The sequence below is a fragment of the Dipodomys spectabilis genome, unplaced genomic scaffold, assembly GCF_019054845.1.
Source record: "Dipodomys spectabilis isolate Male_0828 unplaced genomic scaffold, ASM1905484v1 ptg000756l, whole genome shotgun sequence".
In the NCBI taxonomy this organism is placed as follows: domain Eukaryota; kingdom Metazoa; phylum Chordata; class Mammalia; order Rodentia; family Heteromyidae; genus Dipodomys; species Dipodomys spectabilis.
In genome coordinates, this window is record NW_024871433.1 from 4,504 (window position 1) to 32,334 (window position 27,831).

The 27,831-nt window shown below is 55.8% G+C and overlaps 1 protein-coding gene across 1 annotated transcript; it reads right to left on the reverse strand.

The window, feature by feature from the left end:
• On the reverse strand, positions 1-27,831 carry LOC122102132 (voltage-dependent N-type calcium channel subunit alpha-1B-like; the record flags this gene model as incomplete). Its single annotated transcript, XM_042672668.1, has 5 exons — positions 27,735-27,831; positions 21,802-21,941; positions 4,877-4,968; positions 1,493-1,645; positions 1-191 (listed from the first exon to the last, which is right to left on the reverse strand). Coding segments are annotated over exons 1-5 (669 nt in total), but the record flags the coding sequence as incomplete, so codon positions are not given.

Consider the following 27,831-nt stretch of genomic DNA (forward strand, 5'->3'; position numbering starts at 1 on the left):
ATTGTAGAGGATGTCTGTCCAGCCCTCCATGGTGATGCACTGAAACACTGTCAAGATGGCAAACAGGATGTTGTCAAAGTTGGTGATTCCAAAGTTGGGTCCTGCCCAGTACTCGCGGCACTCTGTGTCCCCCTCACACAGCCGGGCCGGGGCCTCCCTGCCACAGGGGAAGTCACCCACAGGGTCTGCATCTGTGAGGAGGAGAACGATGCGGAGCTCAGACCAAGCACTCTGACGCCCCCTGGGAGTCCTGCGCCCGAGGAACGCACCGCACAGCGGCAGGAGAAAACATCAACGCCATCTGCGCCTGCACCCAGTTTTTACTCCTACCTATACCTGCCTCTACCTGAACTCAGAATCCATCCTCCCAGGAAACCCTAGTCAGCCTCTCCCTTCTTCCTGGAGCCTGCTCACCAGGTACGCAAGCATGCTTGGTACTCTTTTATCTTGAAATCAAACCCCCAAAAAATCTACCGTTCACTTGTTTCTACCGCTACCACCCTGGTTTCTCCTTTCCCTACAGCCAAACTGCAGGACTGATGAAAGATTAAGACTCACAAAGTTGGGGCTGGGAAGGCGGCTCAGTGGTAGAGTGCTTGCCTTGCATGCCTGAGGCCCTGGGTTCGATTCCTCAGCACCACATAAGCAAAAAGAAAAAAGCCGGAAGTGACACTGTGGCTCAAGTGGTAGAGTGCTAGCCTTGAGCTGAAGAGCTGAGGGACAGCGCCCAGGCCCAGAGTTCAGGCCCCACGATCGGACCCTCCCCCCCCCAAAAAAAAAAGACTCACAAAGTTTATTTCTCCCTTTCGAAATATCTTGATAAATACTTATGTCTAATTATAGGGAATTGAGTCCTTTGTGTTGGCGGCGTGGTTTGTTTCCTTTGGGGGAAAGGGGCAAGACTGGAGTTTGAACTCATGGCCTTGACTTGCCTGGAAGGCATTCTAAACTTGAGTCCCACCACCAGCCCCATCCTCCTTGCAAATTCCTTTTTTTTTTTTTATTGTGAAAATACTGTACAGAGGGTTACAATTAGATAATGAATACATTACTTATCAAGCATTGCAGCCTCCTCCTTTGTTTCCCCTCCCCATCCCTTCCCATCCTCCCCCCCCACCTCCTTTCAAATTCTTGACAGAACTTTTCTTCTTTTTCTCGTCCTCTGGCACTGGTCCTAACTGCACAGATCAGACTGGAAGATGGCGTGCCGTGTCCAGTGCTCCTCCCCCTCTCATCTCTACTTCTCTCAGGACTGGAAGATGGCCTTCCTGTACTCCTGCCTTCCTGTACTCCTGTGTGGAACTGGCCTAAAATTATTCTACTTAAAATACCTTTCTGTTTCCTTTCTAGAAGCTGCTGCCACCAGTCTTACTTCCTGTCTGTGTATATTTGTGTTTACTGGGCTGCCACTGTGTCCTCCACTGGGACAGGCGCACCTTGCTGGTCTGGAACCTTCTAGATGAGTGAGCCCAGGGCTGGTGCCAGATCTCACCTGTGCTGTTGGGGAAACAGGCCTTGTGGAATTTGCCCATGTAGAACTCGAGGCCAATGATGGCAAACATGAGGATGGCAAAGAAGAGCAGCAGCCCGATCTGCAGCAGCGGGACCATAGCCTTCATGATGGACTTGAGCACCACCTGCAGACCTGGGGCCAGAGCAAGCGCACAGCGTGGGTCAGAGACCGGGCAGGGGCCGGGGCCGGGGCAGGCACACACAGCACAGCTACGGCCTAAGGAGAGTCAGGGCCCAGCCTGTGCAAAGTGCTGGGAAGTGACTACTGATAGGACTGAAACACAGAGTTGATGGCCCTCAAGGAGGAAACAGCAGGGAATAGTCGGGGAGGAAAGGCAAGAGAGTGAGGTGTATGTAAGGCAGAGCAGACAGTCCTCAGAAACAAAACATGAAGTCTCAGAAAGAAGCAGAGAGATGGGGCTGGGAAGGTGGCTCAGTGGTAGAGCGCTTGCCTTGCATGCCAGAAGCCCTGGGTTCGATTCCTCAGCACCACATAAGCAAAAAGAAAAAAGCCAGAAGTGGCGCTGTGGCTCAAGTGGTAGAGCGCTAGCTTTGAGCTGAAGAGCTGAGGGACAGTGCCCAGGCCAGAGTTCAGGCCCCACGACTGGACCCAAAAAAAAAGAAAGAAAGAAGCAGAGAGAGCAATGTCTCAAAGCAGGGAAGAAGCAGGAAAGGGCTGTCAGAGTATGGAGCCCAGGGCGAGGCGTCTGAACTGTCGGGATCATGGCTTTAACAGCGCTGAGGGAAGAGAGCAATAAATCCTGAAAGGAGAGCCAGGCTGCAGCAGCTCACACCTGTCATCCTCACTACTCAGGCAGCTGGGATCTGAGGATCGATTGCTGTCCCAGGCAGGAAAGTCTGTGAGACTCTTATCTCCAACCTTGAGTTCAGACCCAGGACACACACACACACACACACACACACACACACACACACACTCCTGAAAGGAAAGAGAAGGAAAAGTAGACACACACACACACACACACACACACACACACACACACACACACACACACTCCTGAAAGGAAAGAGAAGGAAAAGTAGACACACACACACTCCTGAAAGGAAAGAGAAGGAAAAGTAGACACACACACACACACACACTCTCCTGAAAGGAAAGAGAAGGAAAAGTAGACACACACACACTCCTGAAAGGAAAGAGAAGGAAAAGTAGACACACACACACACACACACACACACACACACTCCTGAAAGGAAAGAGAAGGAAAAGTAGACACACACACACACACACACACACACACACACACACACACACACACACACACACACACACACTCCTGAAAGGAAAGAGAAGGAAAGGTAGACATACACACACACACACACTCCTGAAAGGAAAGAGAAGGAAAGGTAGACACACACACACACACACACACTCCTGAAAGGAAAGAGAAGGAAAGGTAGACATACACACACACACACACTCCTGAAAGGAAAGAGAAGGAAAGGTAGACACACACACACACACACACACACACACTCCTGAAAGGAAAGAGAAGGAAAAGTAGATACTCCTGAGAGGGAGGAGAGAATCCTAAGAACAGAGAATGCTGGAGGTTAAAAACAGGGAATCCTGAGAGAGAGGGGTAGGGAATCTAAGAGCAAAGAAGAGCAGAGGATCCTGGGAGTGAGGAGCAGGGAATCTTAGAAGGGACCAGCAGGAAGTCCTCAGCAGACTCAACTCCTTGGTAAAATGAAGTAGGTCTACTCTCCTCCAAACCAAGTGGATTTAGCTACTGGCCATAGAGCAAAGAAGAGGTTATACTCCATGACCCCATGGCCGTTTCAATCTGTTCAGAGCAGAACAGGAAGCCAATCAATGGTCTTCCGACAATGGTCTCTGGAGATCTGATCACTAGATCCCTTTCTACCCAGCCCCTTAAGGAAAGCTAAAACCAAACTCCACCTGACTAGAGCTCGGAGGTCAGGGTGGTCAAAGGTTCACAAGGCCCCTTGGCAGTCCTTCTGCTTGTTTCTGAAGTAGCCCATCCCAGTTTTGTTTTGTTTTTTTCCAGTCATGGGGTTTGAATGCTGGGCCTGGGCGCTGTCCCTCAGCTCTTCAGCTCAAGGTGAGCACTCTACCACTTTGAGCCACAGCACCACTTCAGGTTTTCTGGTGGTTAACTGGAGATAAGAGTCTCACGGTCCGGGCGCTGGTGGCTCACGCCTGTAATCCTAGCTACTGAGGAGGCTGAGATCTGAGGAACATGGTTCAAAGGCAGCCCAGGCAGAGAAGTCCGTGAGACTCTTATCTCCAATGGACCACCAGGAAACTGGAAGTGGTGCTGTGGCTCAAGCAGTAGAGCACGTGCCTTGAGCTGAAGAGCGCAGGTATAGCGCCCAGGCCCAGAGTTCAAGTCCCACGACCGACCAAAAAAAGTCTCACGGACTTTCCTGCCCGGGCTGGCTTTGAACCACAGATCTCAGCTCCTGCGTAGCTGGGGTTACAGGCGTGAGCCACTGGCGCCCAGCCCAGAAGCTTTTTTCATGGCAGTCTCAGTTGCCCATGGCCTTACCACGCCTGGGCCAAGACAGGTTGCTTTTTGCTATATGAATATTTTTTTTCTTGTGTGTGTGTGTGTGTGTGTGTGTGTGTGTGTGTGTGTGTGTGTGTGTGTGTGTGTGTGTGTGTGTGTGTGTGTGTGTGTGTGTGTGTGTGTGTGTGTATCCTGGGGCTTGAATTCAGGGCCTGGGCGCTGTCCCTGAGCTTCTTTTCTCAAGGCTAGCGCTCTACCGCTTGAGCCACAGTGCCACCTCTGGCTCTCTTGGTGGTTTATTGAAGATAAGAGTCTCATGGACTTTCCTGCCAGGGTTGGCTTCAAACCCTGATCCTCAGATCTCTGCCTCCTGAGTAGCAAGGATTACAGGTGTGAGCCACGGGCGCCCAAGCTAATCTCTGGGTATTTTCTCAGACATCCTATGGCGGTAGTCATTCTTTCCTCTGTTTTTTGTTTGTTTTTTTATAACCCCAGGAAATAAAGCAAAGAGCCAGAAATACAGTAGTTTGTACAGAGAAACAAAGCTTCTACCTAGGAAAACCAAATCAACACAATTAACAGTCACCCTCTGGGCTTTTGTGGAGAACAGACTGGAAATGGCCTAATGTCCCTTCCTCCTTCCTGGCTCCTTGGGGTTAAATGCAGTAAGCTCAGGGCACAGTTCACTCGTGAAGCATGTACTTAGCATGCAAACAGCTAGGGTTCAATCGCTTGCACACACAGGCAAAAAGTGGCAAGCTCCATGACCCAGGCTAACGGACTTACTACCGAGGAGCTTAACGGTGGCATGCGTGTGGTGAAGCTAAGAGAGGAGGCTGGCATGGGCCTGACTCTCTAGCTGGACTCACTCGGAATCCCAGACACCAGCTTCAGTGGCCTTAGCACACGCACAGCCCTCAGCGTCCGCAGGTCGAAGTCAGTCCCAGCCGTGGCGAGGATCCTAGGAGGAGCGAGCACAGGGATGAGAATTTCCACAACCGAGTCTGGAAGAGAGCACACTCCCCGCACTCCGCATCCTTCCTCCCCAGAGCAGTGACACTTTCTGGCCTGTGTCTCCCACCAGCGAACCCCAGGCCGGGGCCAGGCTTGCCAGACACAGGGAGAGAGAGTCAATGAACCGTAAACTCCTTGCCAGCGATGCCTGACCTCACCTGCACGGACAACCCCCCAGTCTAAAGGCGTCGACTGGGCGCAGACTCTTGGCCACTAGCCAGGGTCTCTTCTCCAACTGAGTCCAAACAAGCCCTAGCACTCCATGACAGGAGACAGGAGGAGGGAGGTGCAGGAGCAGAACAAAGCTTGGGGCTCCTGAGCCAGCACCACTTGTCACCCTCTGCCCCTCTCCTCAGAACAGGGAGATGGGATGGGAGCTGGGAGGGGAGGACGAGGGCTCAGAGCAGCTAGGAAAAACACCATGGAGTGAGGTCAGCAAGAAGACCAGGGTTGCCTGTCATGCACGGCCCTCACCAAAAAAGGTCACAGCAAAGACGAAGCTGCTACATCTGGCTCACGGGAGTGAGGAAGCACACTGGGAGCAGCAGGGAAGCAGCAGGGTTTCTACAGAGCACGAGGCCCACAACCCACGACTGGGAAGAGAGAGAGTCCATCTTCTGCCCTGTCCTCCTAACCCCGACCAACTTGGAAACAGTGAGGAACGGTGAGCTGAAGACCCCAATGTTCCCCGCTGCCCCAGACCACCCCACAGAAGGCTCCGCAGGCCCTCAGCCCGGTGCGGGGAGTTTCCCAGAATCCAGACCACTGCACCGCCACCTGCACGTGACACGCACTCCCCCTGCTCCATGACCTAGGCCGGACAGCAGGACTCCAGCTTCAAACCGCCCACTGCCAGTCATCCTGAGACAGGGCCCAGCTGCCATAGGGCATCTTCATTCTTTTTCAGTAACCGTTGTGCAAAGGCGGTTCAGCTCAACGCGTCAGTTCACGACACTGCACCTCTGAGTGTCACTCCTTCCATCGTTTCCCCCACGCCCCTCAAGCCAACCCGTCATCCCTCAAGTGAGCTGGCGTCACTTCCACATGCGAACGTTGAGTTCTGCTCACCACTTCTGTACTTGCTCACCATTCCTCTCTCCATTCACCTGCCCCTCCTCCCCGTCACTTAGGCCGAGTGCTCACACTTGCAACTCTGCCTCCATCCGCCCTGCTCACACAGGGGCTTACAGTGCCAGGGCTCACACAGCTGCTCAGAGCTTTGCCAGCAGAAAGGCTGAGTGAAAACTACGCAGCTACCCACCCTCCAGAAAGCAGGGCAACCTGCTCCGGAAGGAAGCCAATGCACAGCCAGCCCCACATACCGGGCATGTACCTGTATTTGGCCTGACTGTCAGGCAGTAGTCATTCCCCACCCTCCAAAGAGCCCTCCACACAGCCATCTGCACACACCCACCCCACCCCAGCCCTGCCTGACAGACAGCAACCCCGCCCCACACCCAGAGGACAGCCAGACAGCCAGCCGCAGGCTCAGAGACACAAGCCTAACCCAAGCGCCGGCGGTGGAGTCTCTCCCCTGGACAGCTCCCATACAGCCACTGGACCGTAGTGCCTGCTGGCCCTCAAGGCTCGCCACAGCTAGTCAGGCAACACCTGTGCCCGGGCAAAACCACACCCGCCATCACAGTCACAAGCACCCAGCATAGGCCTCTGACTCCACTCCTAAGGGTGATCGCCAAAGAAACCGCCCAGAAAGCACTCTAAAATGCTGATCCAGAGTGGGGCTAACACACCAATGTCCAGCGGACATGCTTGTACTCATACACAGGAAAAAGATTCTCCATTGGGGTTGAGGTATGGCTCAATTAAAGAAAAATAAAAACACCATATAACTGTAAGGAGCAACAACGACACAAGATATGCAGATATGCAACACCAACATAGAAACCCAAGAAATAAAATAAGTAAGTAAGCTGGGCAATGGTGGCTCACACCTGTAATCCTAGCTACTCAGGAGGCTGAGCTCTGAGGATCACAGTTCAAAACCAGCTTGGGGCCGGGCGCCAATGGCTCATGCCTGTAATCCTAGCTACTTAGGAGGCTGAGATCTGAGAATCTCCGTTCAAAGCCAGCCCAGGCAGGAAAGACAGTGAGACTCCTATCTCCAACAGAAAACTGGAAGTGACGCTGTAGCTCAAGTGGTAGAGCACTCACCTTGAGCTGAAGAGCTGAGGGACAGCGCCCAGGTTCAGAGTTCGAGTCCCAGGAGAATTATCATATAAGGCTGGCCCTGAACAAAAACACAAGACCCTACCAGGAAAATAACCTAACCAAACCAAATCAAGAATGGCAGGGGTGGGGGTGAAGGGGAAGGCTGAAGTGGTAAAGTACCACCCTAAAAAGCACAAGGCCCAGAGTTCAAACCCCAGTGTTAAAAACAAACTTACAGGCAGCCTACTGGGAACTCACTTCCTCAGTAAAGACACATATACAAAAGACAAAGTGAATGCACGGGAAAAGACATTCTATGCAAACAGAAATCAAAAGTAAACATGAATAGCTATACTCATGTAAGACCAAAGAGACTTCAAGTCAGACGGAAGAGAGACAAAGAAAGCTACTGGTCCTAACAATACAACTTCAAAGAACTTAAAAGACAAACCAAACCTATAATTAGTAGAAGAAATGAAATAATGAAATCAGAGCAGAAATAAACACAAAGACCGATGAAATAAGACAGGTCTTTTTGAAGGATAAAAAAGCAACAGGGGTGCTTTGTATGCCCCTCCCCCATGGTATAATCCCTGCTTTCACTATATATGATGTTGGTATATGTGGAGGGGAAGGGAAAAAACAAATCGTTAAAACAGGGATACAAGAGGACCCATTGCAACAATGACATGTACAAATCGTTATGTCGAAAAACTTTACAACTTTGGGGGGGACGGGGGAGAAGAATGCAAAGGGATGGGAAGGGGAAACAAAGGAGGAAGCTACAATGCTTGATAAGAAATGTACTCATTATCTTGCCCATGTAATTGTAACCGCTCTATACAGTATTTTCACAATAAAAAAAATACATTTAAAAAAAAAAAAAGCAACAGGGGCTGGGAAGGTGGCTCAGTGGTAGAGCGCTTGCCTTGCATGCCTGAGGCCCTGGGTTCGATTCCTCAGCACCACATAAGCAAAAAGAAAAAAGCCGGAAATGTTGCTGTGGCTCAAGTGGTAGAGCGCTAGCCTTGAGCTGAAGAGCTGAGGGACAGCGCCCAGGCCCAGAGTTCAAGCCCCATGACCCACAAAAAAAAAAGGAATATTATGAACTGTACACCAACAAATGGCCTAGAAGAAAGTGATAAATTCCTGGATCCAAGTAAACTACCAAGACTGAACTACCAAAAAAAAACAGAAAATCTAACAAGCCAATGACTAGCAATGAAATTAAGTCAATTTTTTTTGTCGGTTGTGGGGTTTGAACTTTGGGCCTGGGTGCTGTCCTTCAGCTCTTCAGCTCAAGGCTAGTGCTCTACCACTTGAGCCACAGCAGCATTTCAGGTTTTTGGTGGTTCACTGGAGATAAGGGTCTCACGGACTTTCAAGACTGGGCTAGGAGTAGCTAGGATTACAGGAGTGAGCCACTATCACCCGGCTGAAACTGAGTCAATATTAATATTTGTCTCCTAATAAAGAAAAGCCTAGGACCAAATGACTTCACTTCTGAATTCTATTAAACTTTTAAGAACCAAAAGCAATTCTTCTCAAACTATTTCAAAAACTGAAAGGAAAGGAATTTTTCTAAACTCTTTTTATGAGACTAGCATTACCTTCATATGGGAAATGGACAAGAACACACACCAAATAAAAGAAAAGAAAGAAAATTACAGACCAACATCTCTGATGAACATTGCAAGCCAAATTCAATTCTTCATGAAAACTATCACACACTGCAGGTGCAGGTGGCTCACGCTTGTCATCCTATCTACTCAGAAGGCTGAGATCTGAGGATCATGGTTTCAAGCCAGCCTGGGCAGGTAAGTCTGTAAGAATATACCTGACCTGAGTCTTGCATTCAGGACCTGGGCCCTGTCTGTCTCAAGGCTAACTGATCCTCTACCACTTGAGCCAAGCTTCCCTTCCAAGTTTTTAATGGGGAGAGTCTCAGGGGCTTTCCTGTCTGGGCTGGCTTTGAATTGTGATTCTCAGATCTCAGCTTCCTGAGTAGCTAGGAGGACAGTAGTGAGCCACCAGCGCCCAGCCAACCCTTTTATTAGGAGCAACACAAACCCCGTCCATATTGGACGTGATCACGTGACCAGCTGCTCCCATCCCTCACCTTGGGCCCCTCGATTCTTTGAGACAATACTGGAATTAAGGCAACTAGCCTCTCGCCTTCATCAAAAGCTAGAAATTACCGAGCTTAGTGAGGAAGGCTTTCAGAAGCTGAGACAGGCCTCTTGTGCCTAACCATCAGCCAAATTGTAAACACAAAGGAAAAGCTCTGGAAAGAAATTACAAGTGCTGCTCCAAGGAACTTCTGACTGATGAGGAGAACGGGACTGAGATGGAGAACGTGCTAGTGGTCTGGAAAGATCACACCAGCCACAGCAGTCCCTTCCATCGAGGTCTAATCTACAGCAGAGCCCTGACTCTCAAGGCTTCTGCGAAAGCTGAGAGCGAGCACTGCCAAAGAAGAGTCTGCAGGCAGCCGCGGCTGAGTCCCACGTGTCTCCAGCCGTCAGGTGACCGCAGAGGCTGCGTGTGGCAAGCCAGCCCCACCCCAGTGAGGTCAGCAGAGCCAAAGTTCTCAGAGCTGAAAAGAAGTCCAGAGTGGCTCCAGCGCTTGCGAGGCACAGGCTGTTAATGGCTAAGGCAGCCAGTGGTTTTAGGTTGAAGCCAAAGGCAAATCACCACTCTGGAAACCCCAGGACCTGAAGCAGCATTCTGGATCTACTATGCCTGTGCTCTATGAATGGAATAATAAAGCCTAGAGACAGCACATCTGTTCACAATATGTCTCATGGAGTATTTTAAATCCATTGTGGAGACTGTTCAGGAAAAAAAAAAAAAGACTCCTTTCCAAGCAATACTGACGGCTGACAAGGCCCTTGTCGTCCAAGAGCTGCAGTGGAGGTGCCAGCAAGATGAGGGGTGTTCAGGCCCCTGACACAGCACCGCTCTGCGGCCCGTGGGTCAGGAAGGATTTCAACCTCCAGAAAGATGAGGGGTGTTCAGGCCCCTGACACAGCACCGCTCTGCGGCCCGTGGGTCAGGAAGGATTTCAACCTCCAGCAAGATGAGGGGTGTTCAGGCCCCTGACACAGCACCGCTCTGCGGCCCGTGGGTCAGGAAGGATTTCAACCTCCAGCAAGATGAGGGGTGTTCAGGCCCCTGACACAGCACCGCTCTGCGGCCCGTGGGTCAGGAAGGATTTCAACCTTCAAGTCTTACCACTTCAAGAGCACACTGCATAAGGCTACAGCTGCCATAGTCATTCTTTGATGACTCACTATTCTAGGTGACAGCAAGAATGTTTTCGATTCACAGGAGCAGGTCAAAAGCTTAACAGGAAGATCTTGGAAGAAGTTGATTCCAACCCTCATGGAGGAAGTAACTGAAGATGTGGTGGAAAAAAACACAAGAGGAGACAGACACCTGTGGCTCACACCTATAATCCTGGCTACTCAGGAGGCTGAGATCTGAGGATCACAGTTCAAAGCCAGCCTGGGCAGGAAACTCTGTGAGACTCTTATCTCCAATAAACTACTCAAAAAAGCCAGAAATGGCACTGTGGCTCAAGTGGTAGAGTGTTGGCCTTGAGCAAAAGGAGCTCAGAGACAGTACCAGGCCTGAATTCAAGCCCCAGAACCAAAAAGAAAACAAAAACAAAAAGATTAGGATTACAAGTGGGACCTGGAAGGGTTGGTGGCTCTCAGATGCTATTGCAGCTACTCAAGAGATAGACATAAGAGGATTGTATCAAGACCACCTGGTGAAAAAATGTTGGAGAGACCCTATCTCAAAGAACAAGCTATGCTGGGCTAGTGGCTCACACTTCCCAGCCCATAAACTAATTAAAAAAAAAAAAAAAGGACAAGTTGGCATGGTAGGGCACACTGCAATACCAGCTATGCAGGAAGTATAGGAAGCAGGTTCATGCTAGCCTAGCAAAGTTACAAGAACAGAGCTGCAAAACAAAATAAAATAAAAGGGCCTGGGGTGTGGCTAAAGTGGTAGGAGCACCAGCAGCAAGTAGAAAGCCTAGTTCAAATCCTAGTACAAAAAAAAAGGGAGGGGGCTGGAAGGTGGCTCAGTGGTAGAGCGCTTGCCTCACATGCCTGAGGCCCTGGGTTGGATTCCTCAGCACTCCATAAGCAGAAAAAGCCAGAAGCGGAGCTGTGTCTCAAATGATAGAGCACTCGCCTTGAGCTGAAGAGCTGAGGGACGGCGCCCAGGCCCCACAACCAGAAAAAAAAAAAACCTGCCCCAGACACATCGTCACTCAGCAGCTGCTTTCCTGAGAGTCTACAGCCATCAACACTGATGTAAGGCCCCACAGATACCAGCCCAAAGGCTCACAGAACACCCAGGAGATGGCTAGCATTTTTAATCAAGTATTTTTAAGCAAGTAATTACATTTTTTTAGACATAATGCTATTGTACACTTAATAAAACCAATTCTATGCTTCAAGAATGACATTGCCCCATGGAAATGGAAAGACTTGGAAAAAATCATATTGAGTGAAGTAAGACAGACCCAAAGAAACATAGAACCCATGGTTTCCCACATTTGTAATACTTAGTATATGTCTAGAATAGTTCTAGCAGATGAGCAGAATAGCTCAATAGCTACATACATGTGATCATATAAGATGATGCTAAGCAAAATGAACTTCAAGATATGGAAACAAGAGGGTTTTCTTCATTGACTTTTTTTAAACTTAAGTTTTGTGGAGGGGGGGAGGGAGGCTGGGGGGGAGGGGTTGGCCAGTCTTGGGGCTTGAACTCAGTGCCTGGACATTGTCCCTGAGCTTCTTTTGCTCAAGGCTAGCGCTCTAACACTTGAGCCACAGTGCCACTTCTGGCTTTTTCTGTTTATGTGGTAATAAGGAATTAAACCCAGGATTTCATGCATGCTAGGCAAGCACTCTACCATTAAGCCACCTTCCCAAGTCCTAAACTTAATTTTTATATGCACTGGGAGCCAAAAGATTTGTGAGACTTGCTTTGTTGTGAGATTTGCTTTTCTTCAGTGGTCTAGAACCAACTCACAAACTGTTTTTAATACATTAACCATCTCAATCCATTTTCAGAAAATTGTGCTGAGTGAAAAAAGCCAATCCAAAAATATGCTTACCCTTACATAATATTCTTGAAATGACAAATTAAGCTGTGTGGTTTCCAGGCGCGAGGGGAGGGAAGCGGGGCCGGTGGCAGAGCACCGCGGGCAGACGGAGGAGCCTCCTGGAGTTCAGCACCATGGTGGTTTTATAAGCTGCTGTCACTGGGGCAAACTGGGTGACGGTGCTATTTGTTACAACTACAATTATAACGTACACTAGCTCAAAATAAACTCATTTCTTTAAGAGAGTTAACGTCACTCCCAGTCACAGGCTCACAGAGCCGCTGTAGTAGAACACGGTCAGCCGGTAAGAACTTTCCAGTCAGCTCCGGTTCTCTAAGCACACGGCTCACGGCTCCCACTCACCTACCCACCACCGCCGATTGGTGCTGCCTTTGTGCCTACACTTCCACCTCTGGGCCAGGAAGCACGGGCACCACCACCACCCCAGAAAGCCTCTGCTTGAGGGTAATGCCAGGCACGCACAGACCCTGAGCCTGCCTGGGCAGCGCAGGGAACCGCAGGAGCCTACTTGACAAGGGCCTCTCAGAGAGGTCAATTCTCTGAGAGATTCACCGCCTAACAGACTGCAGGTCAACCCCCTAACACTGAGACCTGCTAGAGAAAGAAGAGGGTCTGACCACCCGCCACCAGGGACAGGCTTCCTTCCCTCCTTTCACTCCCCGAGGAAGAGCTGAGAGCAGGTGCTGGGGAAGGTGTGGCTGGGCCCCTTTCAGATTCCTCAGACAGGACGCTGCACAACCCCAGCGGCTGGCCAGGCTGGGCAGGGTCCTCGAGAGTACGCAAAAACCATCTGGGTGCCTGCCACAGCCAAGCCACGTGCCAGCGTGCCCAGAGGCAGATGAGACTGGGAGACACGAAGAAGGGCCACACAGGGAAGCCGGAACAGAAAAGTGGCGTGAAGACTCGGAGCTCTCACCAGGCCGTGGAAGAGCCGGCAAACACCTACACCCGCTGGGAGAATGGGGTCGTCTCCAGGCTAGGACTGCAAGCTGGACTACGGCCTCCAGAGTTTGAGAGAGCAAAGGCCTGTGGTTTGTTTTTCCAGAGCTTTGTTATGGCAGCCTACAGACTACAAAGCACCCTTCCAGGGAGATGAGGCCTTGCGGGAAGAGCAGCATGAGGAGGCCCTCAGGGTCAGAGGTAAGCCCTGGAAAATGGAGTGGAGAGGTGGCCTGAGCTCCACACCAAACAGGCATCATGGGATCAGGATCAGCACCGCCACACAGCCCCATCACGGCTGGGGCAGGCTCTTCCTCCCAGCCGGCCACCATGATCTGAGGGAAAGGAAAGGGTCTCTGCGAAGGGGGCTCCTGGAGGAGAGGCCGGGATGGGTGTCCCAGGGCTACGGGCATGCCTGGGGCCAGCACCCGCTCGATGGGCTGCGGCAGATAACCGCGCAAGCAGATGAAGCGGCAAACAGGGTAGGAGGCAGGACAGCAAAAAGCCTACCCCACCACTCCCAAGGCCTGAGAGGGCCCCGGAGCCAGGGAGCCAAGCTGTGATAAGCACATGCTCACCACTTCCTTTTCAGTCTGGGGACCAGATTCAGGTCTCATAACGAGAGAAGCCATTAGCATCCATTCCCACTTCCATGTGAATCTCAACTCAACTCTAGTGTGAAGATGAGACCGAAACACAATAAGCAAGTCTACCACCCCATGCCGACCTCCCAGCCATAACCTCTGTGGGGTCGGGACAGGATGAGGGGCTGGCTGGTCCCAGGCCACTGCACCCCACAGCTCCTGGATCCCATGGAACAGCTCCAAGGAACAGAACACCCACACCTGAGCCCAGGATGGCGTCACAAAAGAGACCAGGGTGCTGGCTGAGGAAAGCCAGCCGGGGGTGAGAATCAGCCCCAGAAGGAGGGGGCTCCTGGGGCTCCTGGGACTTCTAGGCAAGATGGAAATGTGGGCATTTACGCAAATGCTGCCGCGTCAAAGTCGCAGCCAGTCCTTCAGAGGCCCACGGTCCTGGGGGGATTGGCCCAGACTATCCGTCCTTCCCCTCCCACCGCCGCTGGACAGCTCCCTGCCACAAGCCTCCTGTCCTCACAACAGGGGTTTCCAGTGTCCCAGGTCCATCCTGTGCCAAGCCTTGCCAGCACTGCCAGTAACCACAGCAGGGCCAGTCTTTGGCTTGGTTGGGCACTTGGTATGGGAGGTTCCGCGAGGGTACCATCCCTTCCCCTTGGGGGAATGCCCCACAGGGAAGCTCTGCTTCCTGCACACTGATCTTGAGCTGGCAGCTGCAGAGCTGTGGGCAGGGATAGGCCATCCGGCCAGCCGGCCTCCCCACAGACTGCAAGAGACAACTGGGAGTCTGTGGAGGCTGGGCTTGCAGTGATGAGGGGCAGGGCGCCCTAAGCTGCCCTACCCGAGTCTGGTTGGTCCTGGGAAAAGGGCACTGGCACGGGACAGAGGGGGCCTAAGGAACGAGGCTCCTGAGCCCCGACGGTGGGTCTGAGCTGCCAGGACCTGTGTACTCTCCCAGCATTAACAAGGGCACCCTCAAGGGTTCACCTGACCCTTCAGCAATGAGGAAGGCAGACCTGTGCACACCTGCTACCAGAGGCCAGAGTGGGAAACGCAGGAGACAAGCCCTGCATCGCTCCCAGAGCTCTGAACCGGGCAGGCCGAGCCCCAGGTCTGTGCACCAGCCCCGCACCCCCACCCCAGCGAGCTGGCCCCGCAGTACCTCTACCAGGTGATTTCTGGACTCGGATTCTCATAGGAGCTCTCCCTGTCCTGAACACACATGGGCAGTGAGACCCAGGAGAGAATCCCTCAGGGGAGAACCTGGGGCTGCCAGCAGCCTCAGGATCTGGACCACCCAGGACTTGCGGGGAGCCTAAACGTGAGTGGATGGGGCAGGCGCCCAGGAGGCTCACCATACCCCTCCCCTAGTCCAGAAGAGCATCCAAAGCCCTTAAACTGAGGAGCAAGTGGGGAAGGGGAGGGAGGAGACAGGGCAGGGAGTACTCCCCTCTATAAACCCGCAGCGTGGGGGCCTGTGCCTCGGGGGTGTCTGACTCCACCCACCAGGGCAGGGCCTCTCGGGCTTTATGTAACAGCAGAGACACGTGCGGGAGCGGGGAGAGCTGTCCAGAGGAACCGCCTGAAGAACAGACACCCGTTCTGGACCACAGCTGCCATCATAACCCATTAACCCCATGCATGTCATTTCCACCAGGGATGCACAGGGCAGGGCCTGCTGGGCTAAGTGGACCTTGTGGGTCCTCAGGGACGCAAGCCCAGGGGGAGCTGGGGCATCCTCGCCAGGGCTCCGGGGATGCTGGAGGGACTCCAAATGGAACCCCAGGACGCTGTGCAGGCACGCCCTGTGCCGCTCAGGGGCTGCTTGTGGGAGTCGGCCCACCCAACTGGTCCCTACAGGCCTCTGGCTGGGGAGGATAGAGGGAGTCCAGCCTCCTGGGAGCCAGTGATCCACTCGACCAGCACCAGACCCTTCTTCCCACAGAGGCATGGTCGAGAGAAGCAGGTAAGGAATAGAGCAGGCTGTGGTGGACAGCTGGGACCGCTGGAGACACAGTGGGGTCAGCCATGCTCCGACCCGCATCGCTGTCCTTGGCACAGTGTCTCCTAAGTTCAGACACCAAGTCTCGAGCCACACCTAGGGAGGCCCTGTGCCCCTCGGTGCCCTGTGAAGGTGTCTATGACACCTTCCTGTGGGTCTGTTCCCAGGCCCGGCGCCTTCCTATCTTTCACTGTACCCAGGAAGGACCTGCAGGTCCAAAGTGGGGCTTGCATCATACAAGGCCAGAGGAGAGAGCGCTGCAGTGGTCACTGGCAGCCGAGGGCAGCCGCGAAGCAGAGGCCTGACTGAGCCTTCGCCTTGTGCAGCAACCACACACTCTCCTCTTCCCTCAGGAGCCAAGCCCAGAGAGGGACTGATCTCTAATTACATGTCCTGGAAAGAAGGCTCAGTTAATTTGGAGTAAAATGAGAAGCTGTGGTTGAAAACGTCCCCTAGAGAGACACCTGCCTGAGTCAGGACACCGCTCTCTGCCGTCCCCAAGACCATGAAGAAAAGCACCAGAGAGGGATGTGGACATCTGGGCTGCTGGCTCCTGGGACCCTGACCTAACAACTGGGAACCCAACCCCTCCAGGCCAAAGCGTATGACAGGGCTTCCTGGGGGCAGCTGGAGGGTCACCACGGGGCTGCGGCCCAGGCTGGGAGAAGCAGCTGGGGTGTGAGAACTGGACTGAGGAGGCTCCAGGGGGCTGGACTGGGCTCTGCCTTCTCAAGTATCCAGAGAGCTTCTTGAATACACCCAGACTCCATGAGGGTCCTTTCTCCTGGCCCCCCTGCCTGGCGGGGCTTGCTGTCTCTGGCTTTCACCTCACCACGACGGTGCTCTCCACCCTGTGTCCATTAGGGTGTCCAGCCCAGTCATCCTATGCCCGGAGGCACTGGATCAGTGGCCTTCCTAAATCCTCCCCAGCTCCTCACCGTGGCTAAATGTAGGGACATCTCTGGCCCCGGTGGAAGGACACACCACCAGAACCACCCTGTGTCCCACAGGTAGACAGCGTGCTCCTGATCCCTGAAGGGTAAAGCCTCCACAAGGGTCTGAACAGGAGAAGGACGGGTTCCCCGGAACCCCCCCCCAGGGTACAGGGCAAGGGGCTGAGCAGAGGGGCGGGCAGCAGGGAGACACAGGGAAACCCACTCACTCAGTCAGCCTCGCCTCCCCTGTCATCTGCTCCTCGCTCTGCTCCACTTTGTCTCCTCCATCTCATTCTCGTCTCTCCTATGTTCTTGTTTCTCCTGTGTGTCTCCTACGTCTTCTCATTCCTAACTACTGAATCACCCAGCTCATCTTCACATACTACACCTTATTTACTTGCCTACAAATTCAGTGCGAGAAGATACAGTCTAGAAGTACTGCAGCCTGTCTACCCGGCTATACCTAGGTATGTCCTCCAGACACCTGCTGCAGATATACAGACCTGTACTACCTGGGGCCCTAGGCACACTCACAGACAGAGCTCCAGTGCTGGTCCCTCTGGCTGCCTCTCTGGGGCATGCCTGTCCATGCCTAAGCAGGCAGTAAACCCCAAACCTACCAAACACTGTGAGCCTTGATCTCCCCTCCAGCATGCCTACTCCTCCCCACCTTACTACCACCTCCTGGCGGGCAGTCAGAAGCCAGTGTGTCCAAAGGCCCCCACTCCCACACCCAGCCCGCCCAGGGTACGTCACCTTCCCTTCACCTCCACGGGGCCTCAGCTCTGTGCAACAGAGCCACAGCTCCAGAAACCTGGGGGTCTCTCCATCTCCCCAGCCCTTCACACCCACACCCTTAGCCAGCACTGTGGCTACCGCTCTTCCCAGGGAGCAGGGCTTGCCCTCAAGCCTGCAGGCCCCTGAAGCCAAGGCCTCCCTGGCTTCCCTCACCACAGGCAATCGCTCACTTTTTCATAGGCTGAATGGTTTTATTATGTGTCTACCAAGACAACAAACCCAGCTGTGAGGCGCACCTGCCCTAGATTCACAGTCGAACAGGGTTAGGGTTAGGAGGTGGGGACACACATCACGCAGCATGCCTGTCCAGGTATCAGAAGCTGACTGTGCCAAGAAGAAATAGACTGAAGCAGCTGCTCACCCTCACAGGCAGGGGCTGGGCAGACACGGAACGTGAGTTATTAACGGAACGATGGCGCGAGCATCAGCAGAACAGCAGCTCAGGTGGCCGACAGAGAAGTGTGCAGGGGAGCAGACAGACAGGAAGCGGACAGGGCAGAGAAGTGAACTGGGGAGCAGACAGACAGGAAGCGGACAGGGCAGAGAGTTCTTGTACAGAAGGATGGGCAAAGGACAGCAGGACAGATGACCCCGTCTAAACCAGGACAGCAGCTCTCCTCCTACTTCCTCCAGATTAGGCTCAACGGAACTTCTGGATCTCAGTTTACCCCCCACATAGCAGAGTTTTCCTGGGAGAGGAAGTGCTGGGGTCCTGGTCCCAGGCCAAACTCTCCGATGGCGGTACATCCACTCCACGCAGACGCTGCATAGACTAGATAGTGAGGGGGAGGGGCAGCAGGGCCTGAGCGGCGCCTCACTACCCACCAAGGGACATACATCTGTGTCACTTCCCTGCTGGCTCATCAGGAAACAGGGGTTACAAGGGAGAGACCCAGCTCCCAGCCACCTGTCCGGGGCCCAGGCCCACCCCCCCTCCACCCATCTACACCCCTCCACCCTTCCATCCATCCCAGGGGCCCAGGCCCACAGCCCTCCACCCTTCCATCCATCCCAGGGGCCCAGGCCCACACCTCCCCACCCCTCCACCCTTCCACCCTCCCCAGGGGCCCAGGCCCACACCCCTCCACCCATCTACACCCCTCCACCCCTCCACCCTCCCCAGGGGCCCAGGCCCACCCCCCTCCACCCACCCACACCTCCCCACCCCTCCACCCTTCCACCCACCCCAGGGGCCCAGGCCCACACTCCTCCACCCACCCACACCCCTCCACCCATCTACACCCCTCCACCCTTCCATCCATCCCAGGGGCCCAGGCCCACAGCCCTCCACCCTTCCATCCATCCCAGGGGCCCAGGCCCACACCTCCCCACCCCTCCACCCCTCCACCCACCCCAGGGGCCCAGGCCCACACTCCTCCACCCATCTACACCCCTCCACCCTTCCATCCATCCCAGGAGCCCAGGCCCACTGCCCTCCACCCACCCCAGGGTCCCAGGCCCACACCTCTCGAACCCACCCCAGGGGTCCAGGCCCACACGCCTCCACCCCTCCACCCACCCCAGGGGCCCAGGCCCACACCCCTCCACCCTCCACCCACCCCAGGGGCCGAGGACCCCACCCCTCCACCACACTGCTAGTGTTTGGAGAAGCTGCCGAAATCTCACACAAGGTCTGGGTCCCCAGTGGCAGGCTGGACTGGGGCTCTGGTATCTCTCCCAGACCCCACCCACATCCCCAGGGCAACAGGTGCTCAGCACAGGCAAAGCCAAGGGTAGCCTCTGTACCCCCCAACCACTGGTTCTGAGAAAAGGGTGAGGTAAAGCAGGGCGCCAGTGGCTCACGCCAGTAATCGTAGCTACTCAGGAGGCTGAGGTCTGAAGATCACGTTCAAAGCCAGGCTGGACAGGAAAGTTGAGGAAGGAAAGTCTGAGGAAGGAAAGTCCGGGAGACTCTTTATCTCCAATAAACCACTAGAAAACTGGAAGTGGCGCTGTAGCTCAAGTGGTAGAGCGCTCGCCTTGAGCCGAAGAGCTGAGGAACAGCGCCCAGGCCCAGAGTTCAAGCCCCACAACCGACCATAAAAAAAAAAAGGGTGAGGTGGCCAATGATGGGTGCTGAGCGTTGGCGTCTCTGGGGGAGACGCAGGGACAAAGCCCCTCTGGCATCTCCCCACCTGCACACCGGCTCAGACGCAGAGCAAGCCCAGCTGGCCCTGGGGACCCTAGCACGCCACGGCGCTTCCTGCCTCACCACTGTGCACCTAGCCCTCCGAGCACCAATTAAATAACCTAACTAAAAACAAAGTCACAAGAGAACCTCTTCCCCTGTCCTGGACACATCACGGCCATGGGGACTCCAGCTCAGGAGGGGAGGGACAGGGTTCTTCCCTGAGTCCCCACAGACCACGCAGGCCTACACGCAAGTCCACGTGTGTGGCGGAGCCCACGAGAAACTCCCCATGTGACCGTGGTCCCAAGGGACACAGAGGACCCCACCCCCCTAAAGATTCCCTTCCAACCCAGCACACCTCAAAGGATGCAGTGCAGAGAGGAGCGTGAAACCAACACCTACACCAGACCTCCTGCAAACACAGCAGAAGCTAGGAAAAGACACGGTTCAGGAGGCTGAGTGAGAAGAGGGGTGGGAACAGCAGGAGGAGAGGGAGAACCATGGTGGGTGGGAGTGGGGGCAAGAAAAACACTGGCAGGGACAAGAGAAGCAGAAAAGAGACACAGCCCTGCCTCCTGCTCACGGCCCCCGGGGCCTGGGAATCCTCACTGGAGCTCCCCAAAGCACAGCTCCCAGTCTCCCCTCCTGACCAGCCCGGCTACCCCCATCTCAGGACCTCATTCAGCCAAACCCAATCTGCGTTCTGGAAGATACAGGAAGATACAGCTGGTGCAGGCAGTGACGCCAGCTCCTTGGGCAGCAGCTAGGAGCCGGTCCAGCAGGAGCCGGTCCAGCAGGCCCCAGACACCAGCTACTCATTCCCCGCCCCCAAGTGCCTACCCCAGGCTGGGCTCAGGGGAAACCCTGAAAAACAGAGACACTGCTCTTCTCCTCAGGGACCTGTATCTATCTACAGGGAGAGAAAGCTGTAAACAGCGGCAGCGACTCCCGATGCCCCACGGAGCAGCCCTGAACGGGGGAGTGCTGGGTCTCCAAGCTCGCGCTCTCCCCACCAACAGCACCAGACCTCCCCAGAGACACAGAGGGCTTTCCATGAACTCCTTAAGTGCCACGCTCTCAGGGCAGGGAGCGACTCACAAGGGGTTCCCAAGCACTCACCAAGCAGCACAAGGCCCCGGGGCTGTCTGGGCGTGCCCCGGACTGTTCTAGAGACCCTCCCTCCCTCTGTAAGCTTGCAAATGTGGTCCTCAAAGGCTGCGCACAGGCAGCAGGGCAGGGACGGGCCCTCTCAGGGCTTTCTCAGGAGCCTGGAGACTGTTACCAGACTTTCTTTATGCTGGTGCCCCAGACCAAGGCTCCTAGAATCCCTTTCTCCTCCCCTTCAACTCTTCCACATGTACCAGGCCACATGGGGCAGTCAGTGTGCAAGAGACATGGATTCTGCACAACACTGCCCCTTGAAAGAGCCACTCACACCCACAGTGGCTGCTCCCGCTCCCCAGGCTGGGTTCTCAGCCTTCAGGGACTATGAGGCCCAGAGAAGGTCAGACGGCCACCCCAGCCCGGGGGGCCCTGGGAGCTGGGCCAGGCAAGCAGGCTGTCAGAGCAGCGTCACCCTGGGTCACAGCACCAGCTCCACCAGCTCCACAGCAGACACACTACTGTGACCTCAAGTGTCCCTCAGACCATACGCAGCCAAGGCTTGTGAGGACTCAGGACGGCTTCCCGGACGCCTGGGCTGCCAGGCGGGGCATGCTGGTCAGGAGCAGGAGGAAGCACTTGTGGGAAGTAGTAGACGGACACGCTGACTAAGCAACTCCCAGGACAGAGATGCAGAAGACGCAAGGCCTACTCAGAGATCTCAGGAAGACAGCTCATGTAGCTCCCCAAACTAAAGTGCCTCCCCAAGATCTTGGACAGGTGAGAGCCTCCTCCCTGAAGTCTCTCTCCGCACACTTACCCACTGAGAACAGCCTGAGCAAAAAGCACAGTACAGACACCCCTGGGGAGGAAGAATCCCCTCCCACCAAGGCCCTGCATGTGCTCCGCAGCCCGCGGAGTGATCACAGGCACGCGGCGCGCCCAGCCAGGCCCACCTACCCAGTGAGGACCACCACAAAGTCCATGACGTTCCAGCCATTCCGCAGGTAGGAACCCTTGTGGAACACAAAGCCCAGAGCGATGATCTTGATGCCGGCCTCAAAGCAAAAGATCCCGATAAAATAGGGCTCCGTATCATCCTGGGGAGAAGCAGAGACAGGGGTTACCTCCGCCCTGGTGCCACGGCCACCCCCACTGCCCCGAGGCAGGACCACGTCCCCTGTACCGCGAGGGCTTGACCACTCCCCACTGTGTTCATCTGCACAGGTTCCACACCGGCAGCCCAGCCGAGCCCCACCCCGGCATCTCAGACTCTGCTCCACTCACAGAGTACCCGCGTCCTTTGCTGTTAGTCTGGTAGTGGACCTTAAGGGGTGTAATAAAGATAGTGGCAATACTCTTGAGGCATATGTAAGCAAGTCCTTGTATTCATTAGGGAAACCCTTTCAATACCCTCTGCAGTCTTCCTCGGTCTAAAGAATCAGAGGCATGGAGATTGAAGAACTGGGCAGAGACCATAGCTAAACCCATCAGACACCTAGGCCTGACCCTGAGCGTTGGCCCTTGCGTCAACCTCCAAGACTCATCCAGGGCCCATTATGTATTCAAGACAACCTAGAAAGAACAAATTCTGGTAGGGAAATAAAAACAGAGCCGGGCACTGCTACTGAAGCTGAGCCCTGAGGATTGCCGTTGGAAGCCAGCCTAGGCAGGAGAGTTTGCAGGACTTTTATATCCAATTTATTACCAGAAAACCAGAAATGGAGTTATGGCTCAAAATGGTAGAGCACTCACCTTAAGCAAAAATGCTCAGGGACAGGGCCCCGGCCCTGAGCTCAAGCCCCAGAACAAAAAAAGGAATTAGAAAAGAAAACAACTGAATGAAGCAAAAAGCCGCATCCCTTAGGGCTGGAGTGACAGCGGCTGTGGACCCACTCAGAGCCCAGCTGGAGGCCCGGCAGGGTGGACCTGAGGCTCAGAGGCGGTGGCAAACCCAGGCTCGAACCCAGATACAGTGGGGCTGAGGGAGCCGCCAAGACGCACGGCCACAAGGGGACAGAAGTCTCCTCAGGTAGATTTTGAGGAAAGGAACTTCAGCTGGAGGAAACAGGGTGGCCAAAAAAGCAAAAATGGGACCCTAAAAAGATTTTTTTTTCTCTCCATTCCAGGTTACATCGCTGCTGCGTTTCTGGGCATCACACTGAGCCGGCCCTCTGGGGCTGAGAAAACATTGTGGAACTTCGTAGAAAGTAGAAAGGGGTCAGAGGAGGACGTGGAGCGGGACCTGCCGGGGTGTCCTGGAGGAGGAGCGGAGGGCAGGTCTGACCCAGAGACCGGCCTCTGGAGCGGCGGCTGTCCATCCACCTGTGGCCGTGGCGGGGAGGTACTGGTTTCCAGAGCTACCGCAGCAAGCTGGCCCTCCAGCCTGTGGACGCTCAGAAGGAATGGCCCTTCAGAAAGCCGTTCTAGCCTGGGGGCTGGCGTGCACACTGTTTCCAAACCTGTCAAGCTGGTGGGCCACGAGCCCAAGCCTTTCTCCCAGAATCCTGCCCACCCTCCGCTGCTTGGCCCAGAATTCCTTCTCTTGTCCATCAGGGAAGCAGCCACAGGCAGCTGCCAGCAGTGGCCAGCTGAAGCTGCCACCACCCAAAGGGACAGGACAGCAGAGCACCCGCACATCCCAGTGCTCCTGTCTGATGCTGACTCATGACTTGGAGGAGAGCTCTGCGGGGTCACAGGGAGGAGGAGGACTCTGCGGGGTCACAGGGAGGAGGAGGACTCTGCGGGGTCACAGGGAGGAGGAGGACTCTGCGGGGTCACAGGGAGGAGGAGGACTCTGCGGGGTCACAGGGAGGAGGAGGACTCTGCGGGGTCACAGGGAGGAGGAGGACTCTGCGGGGTCACAGGGAGGAGGAGGACTCTGCGGGGTCACAGGGAGGAGGAGGACTCTGCGGGGTCACAGGGAGGAGGAGGACTCTGCAGGGTCACAGGGAGGAGGAGGACTCTGAGGGGTCACAGGGAGGAGGAGGACTCTGAGGGGTCACAGGGAGGAGGAGGACTCTGCGGGGTCACAGGGAGGAGGACTCTGCAGGGTCACAGGGAGTAGGAGGACTCTTCAGGGTCACAGGGAGGAGGAGGACTCTGCGGGGTCACAGGGAGGAGGAGGACTCTGCGGGGTCACAGGGAGGAGGAGGAGGACTCTGCGGGGTCACAGGGAGGAGAAGGACTCTGCGGGGTCACAGGGAGGTGGACTCTGCGGGGTCACAGGGAGGAGGAGGACTCTGCGGGGTCACAGGGAGGAGGAGGACTCTGCGGGGTCACAGGGAGGAGGAGGAGGACTCTGCGGGGTCACAGGGAGGAGGAGGACTCTGCAGGGTCACAGGGAGGAGGAGGACTCTGCAGGTCACAGGGAGGAGGAGGAGGACTCTGTGGGGTCACAGGGAGGAGGAAGAGGACTCTGAGGTTCACAGGGAGGAGGAGGAGGACTCTGCGGGGTCACAGGGAGGAGGAGGACTCTGCGGGGTCACAGGGAGGAGGAAGAGGACTCTGAGGGTCACAGGGAGGAGGAGGACTCTGCAGGGTCACAGGGAGGAGGAGGAGGACTCTGCGGGGTCACAGGGAGGAGGAGGACTCTGCGGGGTCACAGGGAGGAGGACTCTGCGGGGTCACAGGGAGGAGGAGGACTCTGCGGGGTCACAGGGAGGAGGAGGACTCTGCGGGGTCACAGGGAGGAGGAGGAGGACTCTGCGGGGTCACAGGGAGGAGGAGGATTCTGCGGGGTCACAGGGAGGAGGAGGAGGACTCTGCGGGGTCACAGGGAGGAGGAGGACTCTGCGGGGTCACAGGGAGGAGGAGGAGGACTCTGCGGGGTCACAGGGAGGAGGAGGATTCTGCGGGGTCACAGGGAGGAGGAGGAGGACTCTGCGGGGTCACAGGGAGGAGGAGGAGGACTCTCCAGGGTCACAGGGAGGAGAACTCTGCAGGGACAAAGGTCTCTTCTTGGCTACACTCTTGCAGTACTACCCCTGGAAGGGTCTCTTCTCTCCAAAGGTAAGACTCTGATCCTCTGTCCTGGGTGGGGTGGGGGAAATCTTCTCATTAAGCAGACAGAAAAGAAAAGATGAGGGAAGAGTCCAGTCCCTGGGAAGGAAGCCCCACACTAGACCTCTCTGTCCAGCGCCCAAGCCACATCCTGAATGAGTATGTCACTCAGTGCTGGTCAGGCTGAATGTGCAGACAGCCAGTAGCTTGGGGGGTGCTGGACTGCAGCTATGAAAGTAGGGGGCAGGTGAACAGAGCCCCCAGAGACAGGGAGCCAAGAGGGCCTTGCCAATGCTTGCTGGCCAATAGTGGGAGCCCTTGCCACGGGGCCCCCTGGGCAGCGCCTCCAGCCTGTCTCTCAGGCTGCAGCCCTCGTCTACCCTGGCAGCCCGCGTGGTAGGACTACGGTCAGCAAATGGCTTCTCAGATCTCCAGACTGGGCAGGGCCAAGCAAATTCTATTTGTCTCCCAACCGTTTAAACCTCCAGCCCTGGGAATGTCCCTTCTACTTCCACCACAGAGCAAACCTGAGAGGAAAAAACGTGAGGGGCAGAGCTCACACGGCTGGACCTCAGATGACCCACGGGAGAACACGCGAACGCCACTCACACCGGAGCCCCTGCGCTGACCCGAGTCCCCCTGCCCTGCCGGCCAGATATAACCACATCCTATAGTCTGGAATCCGAAGCTTCCTAGATAAAGGTTCACCTGGTCTCTGGAGTGAATGCTTACCACAAAGAACAGGTACACCACCGGCAGAAGCCTGAAGTCAGGGAGGAGGGACCTGTCAAGCCTCACTCCCTGTGGCTAGTCTCACCCCACCCCTAACACCCAAGCCTCCTGCCTTCCAGGACCCTCTGGAAGCTTCTCACCTTGGATGTCCACTCACCTGCCTTCTCCCAATCATGGCACCTCCCCTGCCCTGTCCCCTATGGACAGCTGGGTGGGAGGAGAGGCAAAACCACAATGTATCTGGGTGTGGGCCCAGCTAAGCCATCCACAGACCTATCCTGCACATCCTTCTCTGAACAGAAGCATGGGAAGCCATAACCAGAGAGCCACGGAACAAGTCTCATGCCGCATCTACGGGGTCCTCAGGCCCCTCCACAACCCCTCTTCTAGCTTCTCTTTCTGTGGACTCTGAGACCCCACAATCTCTCACCCCACATCCAGCCTACATGGACCCTAAGAAAAAAGGCAGCAGGGAAGAGCTGTGGGCTGTGTGCCATGACCTCCCTGTGAGGGGCCTGGGCCCGGAAGCCCTGCCCTGCCTCTCACTCCACCTCTGGACGCTGAGGACCCAGAGCCTCCCACAGACCTCGCCTGGTGCTGACTCGTAGGTTCTGTGATTAAGGGCAGGCCCCACAGAGGTCTGGGGAGCTCTTCGCAGGAGGCTGCAGGCAGTCGTGATTCAGAATATGTAAGGGGACTGCGCCTCAAGGAAGACCCCATGGGGAAAGAGGTCCGAGCAGGTCCCAGAACACAACCCCGAGGCAGAGGGCACAACCCCGGACTCCGGGCCATCAACCCTGCGGGAGGGGGCAGCTGGCCTGCCCCTCACTGGCACCCAAGAACCCTGACACCACTGTCCTCCTCCATCAGGTGCCTCCTCACCTCAGGGTTAAAACCTGAGACTCCTGAGCTGCCAGAACAGCATGCCTGGGCCCTCCTCTCTGGACACGTGGGCAGGGCCGACCGGTCCTTGACGGAGGAGTCTGTGCCCGGGTGCTGCCCTGTTTCCCAGCTGAAGAGGGTGTCACGCCACTTAACACAGTTCCTGTCCTTCCACTCCACCCCAGGCTGAGCATACACCGGCCCCTCAGCCAGGGAGCACTCATCGGCCCCTCAGACAGGGAGCACTCACCGGCCCCTCAGACAGGGAGCACTCACCAGCCCCTGACAGGGAGCACTCACCGGCCCCTCAGACAGGGAGCACTCATCGGCCCCTCAGACAGGGAGCACTCACCAACCACTCAGACAAGGAGCACTCACCAGCCCCCTCAGGGAGCACTCACCGGCCCCTCAGACAGGGAGCACTCACCAGCCCCCTCAGGGAGCACTCACCGGCCCCTCAGACAGAGAGCACACACCAACCACTCAGACAGGGAGCACTCACCAGCCCCTCAGACAGGGAGCACTCACCGGCCCCCTCAGACAGAGAGCACTCACTGGCCCCTCAGACAGGGAGCACTCACCAGCCCCCTCAGACAGAGAGCACTCACTGGCCCCTCAGACAGGGAGCACTCACCGGCCCCTCAGACAGGGAGCACTCACCAGCCCCCTCAGGGAGCACTCACCGGCCCCTCAGACAGGGAGCACTCACCAGCCCCTCAGACAGGGAGCACTCACCAGCCCCCTCAGAGAGCACTCACCAGCCCCTCAGACAGGGAGCACTCACCAGCCCCCTCAGACAGAGAGCACTCACTGGCTGCTCAGACAGGGAGCACTCACTGGCCGCTCAGACAGGGAGCACTCACTGGCCACTCAGACAGGGAGCACTCACCAGCCGCACACAGGGAGCACTCACTGGCCGCTCAGACAGGGAGCACTCACCGGCCTCTCAGACAGGGAGCACTCACCAGCCCCCCCCCCTCAGGGAGCACTCACCGGCCCCTCAGACAGGGAGCACTCACCAGCCCCCTCAGACAGAGAGCACTCACTGGCCCCTCAGACAGAGAGCACTCACCAGCCCCCTCAGACAGAGAGCACTCACTGGCCGCTCAGACAGGGAGCACTCACTGGCCGCTCAGACAGGGAGCACTCACTGGCCACTCAGACAGGGAGCACTCACCAGCCGCACACAGGGAGCACTCACTGGCCGCTCAGACAGGGAGCACTCACCGGCCCCTCAGACAGGGAGCACTCACCAGCCGCACACAGGGAGCACTCACCAGCCGCTCAGACATGGGCGTCTTGTCCCCATCAGGGAGGTGCTGCTCCAGGGCCAGCACTATGCAGTTGGCAATGATGGTGGCCAGGATCATGTAC